This window comes from Nycticebus coucang, chromosome 1 (assembly GCF_027406575.1).
Source record: "Nycticebus coucang isolate mNycCou1 chromosome 1, mNycCou1.pri, whole genome shotgun sequence".
Taxonomy (NCBI): domain Eukaryota; kingdom Metazoa; phylum Chordata; class Mammalia; order Primates; family Lorisidae; genus Nycticebus; species Nycticebus coucang.
This window is the reverse complement of record NC_069780.1, coordinates 165,675,942-165,690,977: the sequence shown is the minus strand read 5'-3', so window position 1 is coordinate 165,690,977 and position 15,036 is coordinate 165,675,942. Positions and strand designations below refer to the sequence as shown.

General features: G+C 37.3%; 1 protein-coding gene across 5 annotated transcripts in view; it reads right to left on the bottom strand.

The window, feature by feature from the left end:
* Window positions 1-15,036, bottom strand: part of CPLANE1 (ciliogenesis and planar polarity effector complex subunit 1) — a 148,995-nt gene that overhangs the window by 48,136 nt on the left and 85,823 nt on the right. For 4 of the 5 annotated variants that reach the window (XR_008380219.1, XM_053592040.1, XM_053592048.1 and 1 more), the window contains exons 32-41: window positions 13,884-14,174; window positions 12,918-13,688; window positions 11,569-11,739; window positions 11,238-11,366; window positions 9,911-9,965; window positions 6,542-6,646; window positions 3,050-3,121; window positions 1,998-2,107; window positions 1,134-1,329; window positions 505-654 (exon numbers count right to left, since the gene is read on the bottom strand). Coding sequence is in view for 4 of the 5 variants with exons in the window: in XM_053592040.1 (XP_053448015.1) it covers window positions 505-654; window positions 1,134-1,329; window positions 1,998-2,107; window positions 3,050-3,121; window positions 6,542-6,646; window positions 9,911-9,965; window positions 11,238-11,366; window positions 11,569-11,739; window positions 12,918-13,688; window positions 13,884-14,174 (2,050 nt within the window). In the remaining variant the exon portion in view is untranslated. The remainder of the gene's footprint in view (window positions 1-504; window positions 655-1,133; window positions 1,330-1,997; window positions 2,108-3,049; window positions 3,122-6,541; window positions 6,647-9,910; window positions 9,966-11,237; window positions 11,367-11,568; window positions 11,740-12,917; window positions 13,689-13,883; window positions 14,175-15,036) is intronic. The other variant, XM_053592056.1, reaches the window with a different exon arrangement.

The window sequence follows — 15,036 nt, the reverse complement described above, 5'->3', positions numbered from 1 at the left end:
ACAAATAAATCTGTAGTCTCTTTGCAAAATATTTATGGGTCCCAGCTTTGGAACCATGGCTCAGTTTCATTTACTTACCTACAGCCACTCTCCTTAGCAAGGGACAAGTTTTTTAATGGTTTCTTTTTTAATTACCTTGGTCTTTTATTTTTGTTTTTTTATGATAGGGTATTGCTCTGTCACCCACCTGGGACAGAGTGCCATCATCATCGCTCACTGCAGCCTCAAACTCCTAAGTGTTTAATCACTCAAGTGATTCTCCTGTCCCAACCTCCCTGAGTAGCTGGGACTACACATACACACACCACCATGCCTGCCTAAATTTTCTATTTTTGCAGAGACAAGGTCTCCCTGTTGCTCAGTTTGGTCTTGAACTCCTGGCCTCTTGTGCTGGGATTATAGGTGTAAGCCACCATGCCCAACCAAATTAACATTTTGCTAATGCTTGTTTCTACTATAAGAGCAATTCAGGAGAAGGTCATGCTATACATCTTGGCCATTCACCTTTGTCCTGCTGTATGTCTAATGGTGTTGGTGAGATGATACTAGGCTTCTTCACTTCTGTTATGCTTGCTCTCCAGCTTTTTCCATCCATACAGGCTGGAGTTACTTTTGTAGGTTTAGAAAATAAGTCCATAGCAGAATTGGAAGATTCTATCAAGAATATGAAAGGCATACAAAAATAAATTCTAAACATTTCAACAAAATAATTGGAAGATTAATAGAACATTTCTTTTTTTTTTTGGTAGAGACAGAGTCTCACTTTACTGCCTTCAGTAGAGTGCCATGATGTCACAGGACTCACAGCAATCTCTAGCTCCTGGCTTCCGCGATTCTCCTGCCTCAGCCTCCCGAGCAGCTGGGATTACAGGCGCCTGCCACAATGCCCGGCTATTTTTTGGTTGCAGTTCAGCCGGCGCCGGGCTTGAACCCACCACCCTCAGTATATGGGGCCGGGGCCCTACTCACTGAGCCACAGGCGCCACCCTTAATAGAACATTTCTAAATGTGACTGTATATATCTAAAAGTACAGTGGGTTTATAAGAGGAAAGCTAAGAGATGTGAGAAGGGATAACAATATTTAAAGAAGTTTTCAAAATGTGTTCATTTTAAAAGTAGGAAAAATTATTACCTTGATTCTTAAAATCATGTGGAGGAAAAGCATTAGTAACTGAAGCTGCCACATAATGTAACTCTGCAGAGGATGGAACTTCCAGATGATCGCTTTGCTGATTCGTAACGTTATCATTTGGCTCTTCTCTGACAGGTAATTCCTGTAGAAGATCATCTGCTTCAATGTCAATCACATTTATATAAGTATGTCCAACCTGAGCCAAAACACACAAAATCAAAAAGGGATATATTCTTTTTACTTTATAGGGTCATTCTGCCAAAAAAAAAAAAAAAAAAGATTTAGTGCTTTATTCTTATTAATAATAAGGCAAAAAGAGCTTATATATATCTACCTTAGAGAAAGCTGCAGGAAGTATGTGTTATTGGCCTTAGTTTACATTATTCTGGAGCATACTATGTGAATTAATTTTTTGACCTACAAAACTACATAAATGAGATTTTAATTTATTTTTAATTTTAATTTTTTACTTTTTTGAGACAGAATCTCACTTTGTCATTCTCAGTAGAGTGCTGTGGCATCATAGCTCATAGTAATCTCAAACTCTTGGACTCAAGTGATCCTCTTGCCTCATTCACCTGAGTAGCTGGGACTACAGGTGCCTACACCACTCCCAGCTGATTTTTCCATTCTTTTAGTAGAGACAGGGTCTTGTTCTTGATCAGGCTGGTCTCCAACTCCTGAGCTCAAGCAATCCACCCGCCTTGGCCTCACAGAGTGCTAGAACTACAGGCCTGAGCCACAGGGGGCATAAATCAGCCTCATTTTACTTTTACAATTAAATAATGTCTGAAAGACCATGGTACATTTTAGCACTAAGGTATTATTAAAAGTTCTCAATGAAACACGAACCAAATTTCTTACTGTATGAGGTGGTGAAGGTGGCAAAGTTTTCTCTGATATTTCAGGGGAAAGCTTGAAATTCAGATATACATCTGGAACCAATGGTTGAGGAACATTTGACAGCTCATGTTCTGAAATTAAGAAAGGAAAAATCAGGAACATAAACATAAAGAATGTCTGTAAAACGCTCTAAATTATTAACCTTGTGTGATCAGGTTAGCAAGAAACGACATAAAATGTATTTCACGAAAATCTAACCAGAACTGTTATCAGTATAAATAAATTAAAGCAAATTCTATTCTAAGAACAACTCATAATAAAATGCAGGCTGATTATTGCTTTTCTCATATAAATGATTCAGGAGAAAAATAAAGAATCTGTATGTCAAGAAAATGTTATAATCTCCTATTTCCATTGCATATATATTAAGTCATGTTTGTCCACCTTATTTATAAGAATTTCAATAAAGTCTGATTTTAGGAAATTAACGTATAATTTAATTCTTTAAATTTTCTATAGTTTATTATTTTTAATAGCTTTGTTGAGACAAATTCACACTCTTCAAAGGGTATCATTCAATGGTTTCTAGTACACTCAAAGAGCCCCCAGTTAAATTTTACCCCCTAAAATGTCTTAACATCTAAATTTCATAAAAGTTGTTTGCTTCGTATTCAATAGGAAAATAAACAGGCCTCCTATGATAGGTACGCAGTTTAACACTGTACCTTTTGTTCTATCCTTATTTTCTAGCATATTTATTTATTTATTTATTTGAGACAGAGTCTCACTATATTGCTCTTGGTAGAGTGCTGTGGCATCACAGATCACAGCAACCTCAAACTCTTGGGCTTAAATGATTCTCTTGCCTCAGCCTCCCAAGTAGCTGGGACTACAGGTGCCTGCCACAAAACCTGGCTATTTTTTTGCTTTAGTTGTCATTGTTGTTTAGCAGGCCTGGGCCGGGTTTGAACCTGCCAGCCCCAGTGTTATGTGGCTGACACTCTAACCACTGAGCTACAGGCACCAAGCCTATTTTATCTGTTCTTAGGGAAAGCGAAAGAAATCATACATACCTCCTGTGTAAGAAATGATGTGTTGCTTTTCACTACATTCAGAAACGACTTCTTGAGAACCAGCTTCCTTATCTGGCAATACATTAGGAAATATAAGGCAAAAAGAGAAAATAGAAAACAAATTTCACAAATATAAGAAAAACACAAAAATATTAAATATAAATACAAATATATGAACTGGCCAGGCACAGTGGCTCACACCTTAATCCTAGCACTCTGGGAGGCTGAGGTGGGTGGATTACTTAAGCTCATGAGTTCAAGACCAGCCTGAGCAAAAGTGAGACCCAGTTTCTACTAAAATAGAAAAACTGAGGCAAGAGGATCGCTTGAACCCAAAAGTTTGAGGTTGCTGTGAGACATGACAGCATGGCACTCTAGTTACAGCTTGAGACTGTCTCAAAAAAAAAAAAAAAAAAATATATATATATATATAGTACATATATGTACGTATATTTTTATAGTACATATATGTACATATATATATTTTATAGTACATATATGTACGTATACACATATTTTTTATATATACAATATATACGTATGTGTAAAATGCAGATAATTAGATATTGTGCATAAAGGGTGGTAGGTAGAAAGTAGATTAACAGTTTAAGAATTTCATTTTTTTTTATTGTTGGGGATTCATTGAGGGGAGAATTTCATTTTTAAATAATGAATATAATTTCAGGTTTTATTATGTATATCCTGGTCTTCACCTAGATGAATAACAGACCCCTAGCAAATAGCCTGCCAACTTTTCAAAAACTATCCAGCAGCAAAGGCAAAGTACCTCCAAGGCCTTCTCAAAGACAGGCTGAGATTATGAACATTTAAGAATATTTCTCCTATGTACACTCATCATTTATATCAAAAACATCATACACATGCTCAACCACAATTAGAGAGAAACATAAATTAGGCTCGGTGCCTGTAGCTCAGCTGCTAGGGCACCAGCCACATACACCAGAGCTGGTGGGTTCGAACCCAGCCCAGGCCTGCCAAACAACAATGACAACTTCAACAAAAAAATGGCCGGGCACTGTGGTGGGTACCTGTAGTCCCAGCTACTTGGGAGGCTGAGGCAAGAGAAATGCTTAAGCCCAAGAGTTTGAGGAGGTTGCTGTGAGTTGTGATGTCACAGCACTCTACTGAGGGTGACACAGTGAGACTCTGTCTTAAAAAGAAAGAAAGAAAGAAACATAAATTAAAATAATGGCTCCTTTTGACCTATTAACTTGGCAAAGTCAAAAATTAGCAAAATCACAGTAATGACCAAAAAAGGCTCTGATGCAGGAAGATAAACATTGAAGCTTAATTTATAAGAGAAAAAATATGAGCTCAGTGCCCGTAGCACAGCAGTTACAGAGCCAGCCACATACACCGAGGTTGGTGGGTTTGAACCTAGCTGGACCAGCTAAACAATAATGACAACTGCAACCAAAAAATAGCCAGGCATTATGGTGGGCACCTGTAGTCCCAGCTACTTGGGGGGCTGAGGCAAGAGAATCACGTAAGCCTGAGAGTTTGAGGTTGCTGTGAGCTATGACACCATAGCACTCTATAGAGGGCGACATAGTGAGGCTTTTTTTCAAAAGAAAAGAAAAAGAAAAGAGAGAGAAAATCGGAAACTACCTAATGCATTTAACAATAAAGAATTAATTTAATATTTTATGGCACAGCTGGAAAAAGAAATATGCAACAAAGTACTTTTTTGATGACACAAGAAATATTTGACGTAAGTAGTATTCAAAGTAAAACAAACTGTATACAAAATACAGTTATCTTTATTATCCAAATCTAATGCACTCCTACAAATGTGCTGGATAGTGAATTTTCAGATTCGGGTAGACTTTATTACATTCTTGCAAATGGGGGGAAAAAAGGTGTCCCTGCCTGTCCAATTTTCTCAAATATCGTTAAACAACTCTTCAACACACAAAAACAGTCCATTAAGGACTACTACATAATACAAAAGCATTTTTTTTTTTCGTATATGCTTTTTTTTTTTTGGCCAGAGCTGGGTTTGAACCCACCACCTCTGGCATATGGGACCAGCACCCTACTCCTTTGAGCCACAGGTGCCACCCAATACAAAAGAATTTTAAAATCACTTTTTAATAAACATTCATTTCATTCATTCGTTTGCATGCAATATGTAATAATGAACATGTTAGATATTACTAACTACAACACAGCAGCAAACATATACTATGAAGCAAATAACCAATGAAATATGTTAAAGATACTTAAAGATACATTCTTTTTTTTTTTTTTTTTTTTTTTTTGTGGTTTTTGGCCGGGGCTACTTCAGAATGTCCGAAGGTACTTGAAAAAAAAACAACACTGAGACCCATGACGATTAAACTTTCAGGTAAGGCTAGGGAAAACAGCAATAACATCTGGATGATGATGGATCAGATAGTAAGCCAGGACATATTCATACCATATAGTACAAATAACTACGTAAAATGTACAAAAGAAGACTGAAAGAAAAAATAACATCAAAATGTTATTTCAAAGTGGTATGATAGTGGTAAAATTTTCTGGCAGAGTGTCCTGATGTCATAGCTCACAACAACCTCGAACTCTTGGGCTCAAGCAATCCTCCTGCCTCAGCCTCCCCAGAGGCTGTGACTAAAGGCATCTGCCATGATGCCTGGCTAGTTTTTCTATTTTTAGTAGAGATGAGGTCTCACTCTTACTCAGGTTGGTCTTGAACTCGAAGTTCTGAGCTCAAGTGATCCACCCATCTCAGCTTCCCAGAGTACTAGGATTACAGGCAGGAGCCATAGCACCCGGGCAATTGTAGTTTTCATTTACACACTTGCTGCTACTAATATTATCCAAATAGTCCACAATGATCATATATTATTTTAAAAATAATACCAATAAATGTTACTTTACAATGAGATAAAATTAGAAAGGATTAAAAGATCACTTAGAAGGTTCTGAACACGAATGAAACTGTTCACTAAAAGTCACAAAAAAATTACTATGATATAATCAGCAGAATACTATTCAAGATACTGTTCACAATGATTAGCTACATTAATGAAAGTTGGTCAGGCAACATTTGAAATAAGATACTTAAACACTTACTTCCTCTACTTTTTGGACACAGTTACATAGCCTTCCCACACTAAACCAAATCCAGTCCTCTTCCTAGTTCAACTTCACCAGCCAGTGCCAGGCCCCTCAATTTCAGGCATATGATTCTACTGAAGGTAATTAATGGCACAGAGAATCCAAATTCAAAAAATTATTTCTACTTACTTGGGATGTGGTCATGGCAGTTCTGAACAAAAATCTCTATTATGTTTTACTTATCATAAATTCAGTATCTAAAGTATATAACAAGTGTGAGGAGAAAAACCTGGGATGAGTCACCAATACCACATAAAATTCCCTTGGAATCAATGCCTTAAGAAAAAAATCTAGATATTTTAAATATGTAAAATATACAATTTTCTTTTAAAAAGAAAAATGGCATTTTACCTGGGTCTGTATTTGTACTTGCATCCTGACTTCCTACAGCTTTCTTTTTTACAGAGGCCATGAAATGCAATCCAGCTGAAGTATTATGGTCATCTTGTAGCATTTCTTAAATATAATGAAACATTGGAAATGATCATTGAGAAGCAAACATGTTACAGAGCTCCCAGAAGCACATTATCTAACTCAAGGAAGGCAAAATATGGGGTGTTAGAATGTTACCAAAATGGTAACAAATGTTACCTCTTTCTGAATGAGGTGGTACCTAAATTGAATCTCAAAGACATGGTAGGATCAAAACAAAAATTGTGGAGGGTTTTGCATGCCTAGTCTATAAATTTAGATATTTTTCTGGCTAATTTAAGATCCAGTAGAAGCTGTTAAGTTGAGAAGTGATATGGTCAGATTGATGCTCTAGAAAAATTACCCAGGCAGTGTATGGAAAAGAGATTTGAGTAGATAAAACCAAAGCAAGGCTATCGGTTAGATGAAGATACTATAGCAATTTAAGTAAGTAAGGGAAGGAGGAGAAAGGATAAATTAAAGAATTACAAAGGAGGTAAAATAAGCAAGACCTGGTCATTGACTGGATAAGAGAAAGAGAGGAAAGTCAGAAATTAGAATAATGCAAAAGGAGATAGGGAACATAGGAGAAAAAAATCAGTTGGGGCGGGATGGAGGTAATAAATTCACACTTCACATGCTGTACTTCAGGTAATTTCTACCCATGTGGAAAGGCAGAAAGTACAATCAAAGCCCAAAGTCTATTATGAGAGTTTGGGTTTAGATGTGGATTTTCCTGGAAAACCATCCAGGAAGACCAGGTAGAACAACAGAATACCAATGATGGCATGTTGTGGTGTAATAAATGTACATATTTGGTCACTGTACCCAGTTCCCAGACCAGAGTTCCTTAGATCCCCGGAATTTCCTAAGTGATGGGATTGTCTTGTGTTATTCATAATGAGCCCCTGTTGAGCACATCTAAGTTTATGCTAATGAGGTGACTCTTGGCAGTCCCCTAGATAGCTTTGGATGGGGCTGGTCACCAGAGGAAGCAACCACATACTTAGAGGGTTACAACTATCAGTCCCCAGATCACCCACTCTACTCCCACTTCTGGAAAAGGGAGACTAGAGTTCAATCACAATGGCCAGTGATTTAATCAATTATACCTATGTTACTGAAACTTCAAAAAAATTCTGAAGCAAACAGGTTAAGGGGAAGTCCAGGTTGGTGACTACAAAGACATGCTATGAAGTGGCCTGCCCAGAGAGGCCTCCCCACCTCTACCTTGCCCTATGTACTTCTTCCATTTGGCTGTTTCTGAGTTTTAACCTTTATAAGGTAATTGTAATGGCAAGTATTTTCCCAAGTTCTGAGTCATTCTAGTCAGTTATCCAACTTGAGTTGGGAGGGCATATCAAAGGAATCCCCCAAACTATAGTAATCTGGGCAGAAATGCAAGTAGGCTGGTGATCCTATTTGCAGCTGTCACTTAAGTGGAACAGTCATTGTGGAACTAAGCCCTTAAACTGTGGGATGTGTGCTAACTTCAAGTAATTAGAGTTAGAATGAAGTTATATTGTAAGATATCAAGTTGGTTTTGAATAATTGGAGATTTGTTGTTGTTTGAAATGATACAACACATATCCACTACAGTAGTATACCAACATTAAAAATAATATCATAAGGCCAGGCATGGTGGCTCATGCCTGTAATCCCAGCATTCTGGGAGGCTAAGGCAGGAGGATCACCTGAGCTCAGGAGTTTGAGACCAGCCTGAGGAAGAGCGAAACCCCATCTCTAAAAATAGCTGGGCATTATGGTGGACACCAGTAGTCCCATACTAATATCTTAATACTAGTATGTAAAATCAAGTTATTAAAAAAACAGGAGGAATTGCTTTATATGACCAATATCTCCACATACATATCTGCAAATATTTATGTTAGAAATATTCATAAAACAAAGCCTGAAGGAACAATAAGACTGTTTATCTCTCGAAGAGAGATGATGGGTAATTTTAAGATTCTTCTTGTTCTTATTTCTATTTTCTAAATTTCCATCAATAAGCACATATTAACATTACAAAATTAAAAAAATGTTATTGAGAGTGAAAAAGAGAAAGTGGTTTTAAGACAAGTGAGCAGATGGATTAGGAAGCAGAGAGACTGAAGCTAAGCAGGTTAGTTAGGAAATTACCACTTGGTGTAGGCAAGCAAAGTCCTGATGGCCGGGCAGTAGCACCGAAAAAGGAACAGAGGACCAGGGAAAAGACTAAGTGAATAGAGCTTGCCTTTCAAGGCAAAAATAAATAAAATGGTGATATCACTAATAGGGACATACACACAAATCTAAACTTTGGACATGCTGAATTTAAGGTAACAGTAGTAAAAAAAGATGAGAGAGACTATATGTATATTTAAGTACCATGAAAAAATGTAGAGGCTGAATTATTAAATGTCCCTAGCTTGGTGTCCGTGAGTAGGGCGCCAGCCACATATACTGAGGCTGGCAGGTTCGAGCCAGGCCCGGGCCTACTGAACAACAATGACAACTACAACAAAAAAACAGCTGGGCATTGTGGCGGGGTAATTGTAGTCCTAGTTACTCAGGAGGCTTAGGCAAGAGAATCGCTTAAGCCCAAAAGTTTGAGGTTGCTGTGAGCTGTGACACCATGGCACTCTACCCAGGGTGACACAGTGAGACTCCATCTCAAAAAAAAAAAAAAAAAAAAAGAATGAATGGCCCTCTAAGCACAAGAGTTAGTTGAAGAGGTAGGGAGGGAGGGAAAATTGCTGAGGAAAAAGATTTAGGAAATACATATATTTCAATGGGCAAGAAATAAACTGACCAGTTCAAGAAGGGAAATAATTTACTATCTATAAATCAGTTCTCTTTTTTGAGCTGATTCCTTTATTTTTAATGTGCATGCATTTTCTATGATGAATTCAATCCTAAGCATATTCTTTCATAAGTTTCTTTTAGATCTCATATATATTATTTAAGATTGTAATTAATCACATTTCTCTACTGTGGTCAAAAAACTTTTTCTCTGAAAGGCCAGTTAGTAAATATGTTAGGCTCTGCAGTGTGAAAGCAGTCATAGACAATACATAGACAAATTGGCATGGGTATTTAATAAAACTTAATTTATAAAAATGGGCATGGTCTAGATCTGGCCTATAGGTTATAGTTGATTAACAACCACTGCTCTATTGAAAATCACATCAAAACACACAGACACACACACCATCTTGTCAAAGATAACACGAAAATAATTTAGTCTCATTTTTATACTGCATATATTTCTAGAAAGCTGATTGTGACTCTGAAATTAGACATTATATTAATCACATATATACATACCAAAAGGAACGTCAAAGCCAACCAAAGTTTGGGAACCACGATGTTTTTGTTCTTCCTAAATGAATTACCAAATGATTAATCTATGATTAACTCAAAGACATTTATTATTTTGGAAAAAATATTCAATAGCTATGAAGATTGTTGAATTCTTAGGTACAGGTCCTATTTCTATCATTCTAGGCATAATTAATTATTCTAGCAAATCATTTACTCTATCACAGTAACTCTACAAAAGAGTTCATGGTATTCACAGGTTAAATAATAAAAAAAGAACATTGCCAATTTAACTTGGTATTAATACCAATTTATGGTAAGCTGGTATTAATTTTTATATTTATTATAAAATATATAATAATAAATAATAAATATATATTTATTTTACATTTATTTATGTTTTATTTAATATAAATTGGTACTAAGTTACTATGTGCAATTCTCTACTACAGAATAGCTTTTTTTTTTAAACAGTCTCACTCTGTTGCCCTGGGTAGAGTGCCGTGGCATCATAGCTCACAGCAACCTCAAATTCTTGGGCTCAAGCAAGCTTCTTGCTTCAGCCTCCCAAGTAGCTGGGACTACAGGCGTCCACCACAACACCTGGCTATTTTTGGAGATCGGGTCTTGCTCTTGCTCAGGCTGGTCTCGAACCTGTGAGCTCAAGTGATCTGCCCACCTCAGCCCCCTAGAGTGCTAGGATTACAGGTGTCAGCCACCATACCCGGCCCCTCGGAATAGCTTTGATACTCACATAGTATCCCCATCCTATCAGAATCTTTCATGGATTCAACATTTTTACTAAGTGGTTGCCAAACATGCTCTTGAGGACTTACTGAAAAAGTATGCCTTTAAAAAAAATGAATGTAAACAAAAATGCTTCTGTTTAGTCTGTTGTTACAAAAATAGCTAAATAGCCATCGAATTTAGAAAATACGTTTTAGAAGATCTGACTTAAAATATAGATTACATAACACATCTATAGGAAGTCCTAGAGGAACCTCAGAGCTAGGTGAAAATGCAATAGCAGAAGCCCATCTAACATTCTATGTGTGTTACGATTTCACAAAAAAAAAACCAAAGAGTGATTTCGAATACTAAAAAGTCACACAGGCAGACACCCTTAACTTCAGTTATTGATTTGCCATCAGTTGCTTTTGAGATTCACAACAGTTCTGTGGAGAGAAGAGCAGGGATTTATGTATTGAACGATGTGAAGATCCTCCTGATCATCATCTGAAGCCTCCAGCAATCAGACTAGATAAACCACAAAGACATACTAAACTCTGTGTACACACAAATCAACGAAGAATTTATAATAGTTGTTCTGTACCTTGGGTTGTTTAATGATTTCTGTATCGTCATTATTAATGATGGAATCCTCTGGTCGAAAAGTCACATTTGGTTTTCTCCTTAGTTTCTCTGATCTTTTTTCTTGTGACTCTTTCTCAGATCTTCTTCTCTGTCTGTTAAACCCAACAGCATAAAATATACTTTTACTATTATAGTAACATCAGTATGACATTTGACAAGGAAATTGAATATGCAATTGTGTATACGCTAGGGGATTAAACCAGATGACTTCCATTTTTATGACTATATGATTATAAATAATAACAAACTTGCTGGCACATGATATTATCAAATAAAATTTCATTTAAAACTTGCCTTTTTTTACTGTCCTTTCGTTGTCTTACTTCAGATGGCTCTATTTTGATTTTTAGTAGTTGAAGCTGTCCAGAATCACCTTGTTCAAATAAATCATGAGTTAGTTTCTGCTGTCTTTGTTGGAATGCAATGAGGTTTTCCAGCGGGATGAGTTGCGGTTTTTTATACTATAGGAAAGAAACAAAGCACAATGACAAACTATAAACTCAATTATGCCAACATGTTAAAAAGTTGAGAAAAAAATATTTGGTTAAATTAGACTAAGATGTAGATGAGACAGAACAAATCAAGCATAACAAACTGACTTGAACTGACAGATGAGCATCCGTATCTTAGACTAAAAGTGATTTCTGAGTACAGAAAGTTTAAACTGGGTCATCCTATTTCAGCAATTAAGCTACAAGTCCTCATCTTCTTAATTTCATTGTCATACTACAGATCTTCCTTCTTATAAATGGTATTATGTCTGGCATTTAATTTAAAAAGTGATTTAGGGCGGCGCCTGTGGCTCAGTGAGTAGGGCGCCGGCCCCATACGCCAAGGGTGGCGGGTTCAAACGCAGCCCCGGCCAAATTGCAACAAAAAATAGCCGGGTGTTGTGGCGGGCGCCTGTAGTCCCAGCTGCTTGGGAGGCTGAGGCAAGAGAATCGCGTAAGCCCAAGAGTTAGAGGTTGCTGTGAGCTGTGTGACGCCACGGCACTCTACCCGAGGGCAGTATAGTGAGACTCTGTCTCTACAAAAATAAACAAATAAATAAATAAAAATAAAAAGTGATTTAAAAGGTGGTGCCTGTGGCTCAAGGGGATAGAGCGCCAGTCCCATATGCTGGAGGTGGTGGGTTCAAACCCAGCCTCGGCCAAAAACCACAAAAAAAAAAAGTGATTTAAAATAGGCAGGATGCCTGGGCATAAAGACCTTGGATTTTTTTTTTTTTTTTGAGATAGAATATCACTCTTGTTGCCCTGAGCTACAGTACAGTGGTATCATCACAGCTCACTGCAACCTCCAACTCCTTGGGTCAAGCGATCCTCGTCTCAGCCTCTCGAGAAGCTGGCACTAAAAGTGTGTACTACCACATCCGGCTAATTTTTCTATTTTTAGGTAAGACCACTCTTGCTCAGGCCGGTCTATAACTCCTGAGTTCAAGCAATCCTCCTGCCTTGGCCTCCCTGAGTGCTAGAATTATAGGCATGAGTCACTGTGCCTGGCCCACAATTATTATTTTAAACCCGATTTTATATGCTATTTTCTATAAAAGCAGTATTCTACAAAATGTACTAGAGCTTCTCACTGACTATATAGTGCTTTGGTATAAAAAAAGCAGGACTCTATTTAAATTCATTACCATATTTTCTGGGGATAGACATGAATGAAGTAATGATAGTTTTGGGTATTTTCTTTCTTCTGCTGCAGTTCTAACAGGTATGGAAGGAGCTGTAACTGATACTCTTGAGGCTGATGAAAGTATATGAGGAGGTTTAAGTTGCAAGTGTAATAATGGAAGGCCAAAGGAATTATGAGGAGATATTTCCAGGGGCCCTGGCTTACTATCAAATATTTTTTCTGGCTTTATAAATGTTGAAGAGTCCTTTTGAGGTGTCATGTTTTCTTGTCCAACATACTGATCCAAGTTCACATGCTTAGGAATTTCTGTAATTTCACTTTCTGCCCATTTCTTCTGCTCAACTGTTTTTTTTATGACTTCAATATTATACTGACTTAAATTCAAATGGGATATTGAAGTAGTATGTATTTCTTTCTGTGGCAGAGCAGGCTGGCAGGAATCAGATAATCCCCAAGCCTCTCTTGGTTTTGGCAGAGGTCTGAAGGGAATCTGTGGAACTCTTCCTGTATGTAAGGAAAGAGGCTTGAATTCATGATTAGGCTGAAATTGAAGCAAAGGAAAACCATCACTAGGACTAAAAGTTTTTGCAGCTGGGATAAGTCTCGGTGTCTTCTGAACAACAGATGGTGTAGACAAAAGGTGGAGATGAGTATTTCCAGCAACAGCTGGAGAAAATGAAGGGAAAGGTGAGTTTTGAGATGTTGGAGGTAGTCCTCTCTTTTTAGGTTGGCCATCTAATTGACATAAAGGCATACATTCATGTGGAACATTCTGAAAGAGAAAAAGATACTATGTAAGTTTAGGATGTATTAGAAATTTCTTCTTTTGTAAATGGTGTCCAATATACTTTAGAGGGGACAGAATATGATAAAATAATTATTTACTCAAATGACAAAAACAAAACAAAACAAAACAAAAAACACTGATTGAACTACTAGGACATTATGGCATTTTTATATGTATCACCTGTAAATGTCCATCATTAGTTTGACCAGCGTGGGTAATTTCTTCATGATACAGGGGGCTATTCTTGCCAGGCTCTCTTTTGTACTCTCCCATGGATTGTGGTTTAATGAAAAATTTCTTAAGATTTCTGCTGCCATCTTCAACATCACCACACCCTCCTGTGGGGTTTGGTACTTGGCTTCTCCCTACATGCACAGACTGAGGCTGCTGTACAAGTTGATGTATATCCGGGATGTTAGCAAAGGATGATCCGACTATCTGCATTAGGCTCATGAAGTTGATCTGTTGTAGCTAGAACAAAAAATTAAGAGATATCTTAAAATATAATAAAAAGAATCTAAGAAATCAACAACAACCATCTGAGTATTTTACAACAGTCATACCTTTGACTCAGTATCTATCAGATTTATGAATGCTGAGCAGGAGACATAGTGAAGACAGATTTTTGAAAAGAGAAAGGAAAAAAAGTAAAGTTTCATGTCAATGAGAATATGAACACTGACTCAAGAATGAGACTTGCAACAATCTTTAAACTAGTTTACATCAACATCCCAAGAAGCATAAAGAATGATCTAATGGAGTGGGATAATTAAAGAAGGATACCCAGAGTAAGTGTGTTTTGAACAGTTTTTAGGGAAGAAAAGAGCAGAGATTGATATATAAGTGAAGAGTGAGGGATTCCCTTGGAAGAACTGGCTGGGTGAACGACAAAAACAGGCACCATTGGTTCCAAATTTTGCTGCACATTAGAATCACTTGAGAAGTATTTAGAAAGTCCCAATGGCCAGATCCTATCCCATCCCAATAACATCAAACTGTCTGGAAATGGGAGCCAGGATCAGTATTCATCAGTAAGATGACACGCAGAAAAGCTTGGGACCCACTAGCATACACACCGGCTTAGCTATTACAGGGAATTTCTAAAGCAGGGATAATGAGAAAATAGGCTTGTGAAGAGGTTTTCAAACTTCAGCAAAAATCAGAATCACCCAGAGGATTTGTTAAACCACTCTCTGCTGAACGTTTCATCTAAAGAGTTTCTGATTCAACAGGTCTGGGATGGAGGCCTGAGAATTTGTATTTCAAGGTCTAAGTGACGTAGATGCTACTGGCCAGGGATCACACTTTGAGAAAAACTGGACTTGTGAGAATA